We start from the raw sequence: 2,348 nt of genomic DNA, 5'->3' as shown, positions 1-2,348 counted from the left end.
CATTCTCCTGTTCTCCATTGGCTGAATCCCTGTCTTGGCTTTGAACTCCTCTGGTGTCTGAAAACAAAGTGTTATTGTTAGCAATGACATTCTGGGTACAGTATACTTGGACATTTTTTGCAAACAGGTGGTTGTGGGAATAAAAATTTGAATTACAACACAGACAGATATAAATTAAAAGTCACACAGGAGCTCAGTTAGATCAGAGCAGTTGTGAAGTGACAGTTACCAGCAGTTGATATTTCTTGCCACCGGTGGTGGAGTCAGGGAGTCTCTTGAAGAAACAAGCAGTCTTTGGTGCGAGGTCGAGCAGGTTGTCCGGTGGTTGACCCTGAGTCTCTACGATGTACCTCATCTGTAGAAACAACACAACGTCAAGTCAGACAGGAAGTTCATGTTGATGACAGTTTAGTGAGTTTTAACTTATTCAAGAATATATCAATTTCCAAAAAGGACTGAGCAATAGCTGCCATGAAAAAATGATTCGTCATCATAACTTTTAACAAGAAGAAAATTAATAGCTAGTATAGTAAGCTAAAATATAAATACAGGTGCATCTCATACATTCGAATATGATGTAGAAGTCCATTTCCAATAGTTCAAGTCAAACACTCCCAACCAAGTATTGAGTCATATAGATGGACATACTTTTCAGAGGCCAACATTTCCATTTTAAACATACTTTAAAAAATAAAAAAAGTAAAACTGGCAGCTGACACTTTGCAGGCCAACTGAATTACTGACATCATTAAACTTTTCTATGATATTCTAATTTATTAAGATGCACCTGAAGATTTAGATACATTTCCCCCACATACACACAATTAAACCAAGAGAAACAGGTTATTTTAATACATTTTAAAGAATTCTATAGAAGGCCCATGAAGTAAACATCATAAAGTACTTACCATATCGTATTCATTCAAGCCGGGGTACATTAGAGTGCCGGTGTAAAGGGAAGCAGCCAAGCAGCCCAGAGACCACATATCTATGGCCTCTGTGAACGGGAGCCCTAGAATAATCTCCGGAGACCTGAGAGAGGACAAAAGAATCATGATCAGACACATTTCAATTTCACTGGCAATTTGGAGTATTATAACTTATACTAGTACTGCAGTAAAAGCCCTCACAGAGTGTGGATGTTTGTAGTCTGCTACTAGTACAACAGAAACAGGTTCCAGTCACTTACCTGTACGGACGGGTCTGAATGTGAGCACCCGGCCTGGCAGCTGACACTTTACAGGCCAGACCGAAGTCGATGAGTTTCACTCTGAAAGGCTCCTGGGCATGGTTTACCAACATCACGTTCTCCAGCTTGAGGTCAGCATGTATTACTCCAACTGTCTTCAAGTTGTTTAGTGCATTGGCGAGCTGAAAGATTATTAAAGTCATTAATTTAGTGATACGGTCAACAATATTCCATAAGTTTTACATATTTGAAGTATTTTTTGAATGCAGGAAGAAATGGAACATACCTGCTGTACAATTGGTCTGATCTCCATCAGAGGGAGAGGTTGATAATTCCTCCCCTTCATGAAGTCAAAAAGACTTTTATCCAGGTGCTCGAACATGAGGCAAATTTGTCCTTTGGAAACAAAATCCTGGTGCCAGCGAACCAAGTTGCACTTATCCGGATCCAGTGATTTTAGTTTTATTAGAGTGGCAACCTGTTTATAGACAGACAGATTTTATATTAGCTTGACTCACAATAACGAGCTATTACTGAAATTTTTTTAGGTGTTTCTTTAAATGCACTTAATGGAACAGCTGTGTAAAGCGCTGTCACAAAAATAGTACAACTCAAACTTATTTTCCTACCTCTTCTTTTGCCATCTGGATGTTGGAGCCATGGTTTTTTATCATTTTGATGGCGACTGTTTTCTTGTCACCAATTCTTGCACACTTTGCAACCTTGCCAAAGGTGCCCTGGCCCAGGAAAGACTGAACCTGGTAGGTGGAAGATCTGGAGGTGAGCAGGTCGCCGATGTTTACCTCCTTGGCAGTTGCAGTAGATGTCATGTTTGAAGCCATTGCAACACAAATATGTGACCTGCTGAGAGGAAAGCAGAATAATTTAGTCACAATGTAAGGCTATCACAATACCATTTGATGGCAGAAAGACAACTGTTTCAAGAAAAAAAATAGCAAACTAATGAAACTTACTTTGGCAGTTGATGTCACAAGGACTTCTTGGTAATATGTTCTCTAAACGTTGGAAATATACGTTTAAAGAAGAAGCTTTGGACTGATACTGAGTCTGTTAAAGCTTTAAAATTCAAAGTTAAAAGTTCAAGGTAGAGAAAACGTCTGTCTTGAAGGCTCTTCACTGTGTAAATGACAGACCTAGG

The 2,348-nt window shown here is 39.2% G+C and overlaps 1 protein-coding gene across 1 annotated transcript; it reads right to left on the bottom strand.

Moving 5' to 3' along the window:
* Positions 1-202: 202 nt before the first annotated feature.
* On the bottom strand, positions 203-2,019 carry LOC131959132 (homeodomain-interacting protein kinase 2-like). The gene is made up of 5 exons (XM_059324238.1): positions 1,819-2,019; positions 1,476-1,667; positions 1,190-1,371; positions 909-1,032; positions 203-355 (listed from the first exon to the last, which is right to left on the bottom strand). The coding sequence occupies exons 1-5, from the start codon at positions 2,017-2,019 to the stop codon at positions 203-205; spliced, it is 852 nt and encodes a 283-aa protein (XP_059180221.1).
* Between the last annotated feature and the right edge of the window lie 329 nt (positions 2,020-2,348).

The sequence above is a fragment of the Centropristis striata genome, chromosome 21, assembly GCF_030273125.1.
Source record: "Centropristis striata isolate RG_2023a ecotype Rhode Island chromosome 21, C.striata_1.0, whole genome shotgun sequence".
In the NCBI taxonomy this organism is placed as follows: domain Eukaryota; kingdom Metazoa; phylum Chordata; class Actinopteri; order Perciformes; family Serranidae; genus Centropristis; species Centropristis striata.
Note: the sequence above shows the minus strand (reverse complement) of the source record. Positions and strands in the feature narration are given on the sequence as shown.

Coding starts and splice junctions, on each gene's coding strand:
- LOC131959132 (XM_059324238.1), bottom strand. CDS start 2,019: ATGACATCTACTGCAACTGCCAAGGAGGTAAACATCGGCGACCTGCTC. Junction 1,668..1,818: donor TCCAGATGGCAAAAGAAGAG/GTAGGAAAATAA, acceptor GTCTATAAACAG/GTTGCCACTCTAATAAAACT. Junction 1,033..1,189: donor ATTCAGACCCGTCCGTACAG/GTAAGTGACTGG, acceptor GTCCTCTCTCAG/GTCTCCGGAGATTATTCTAG.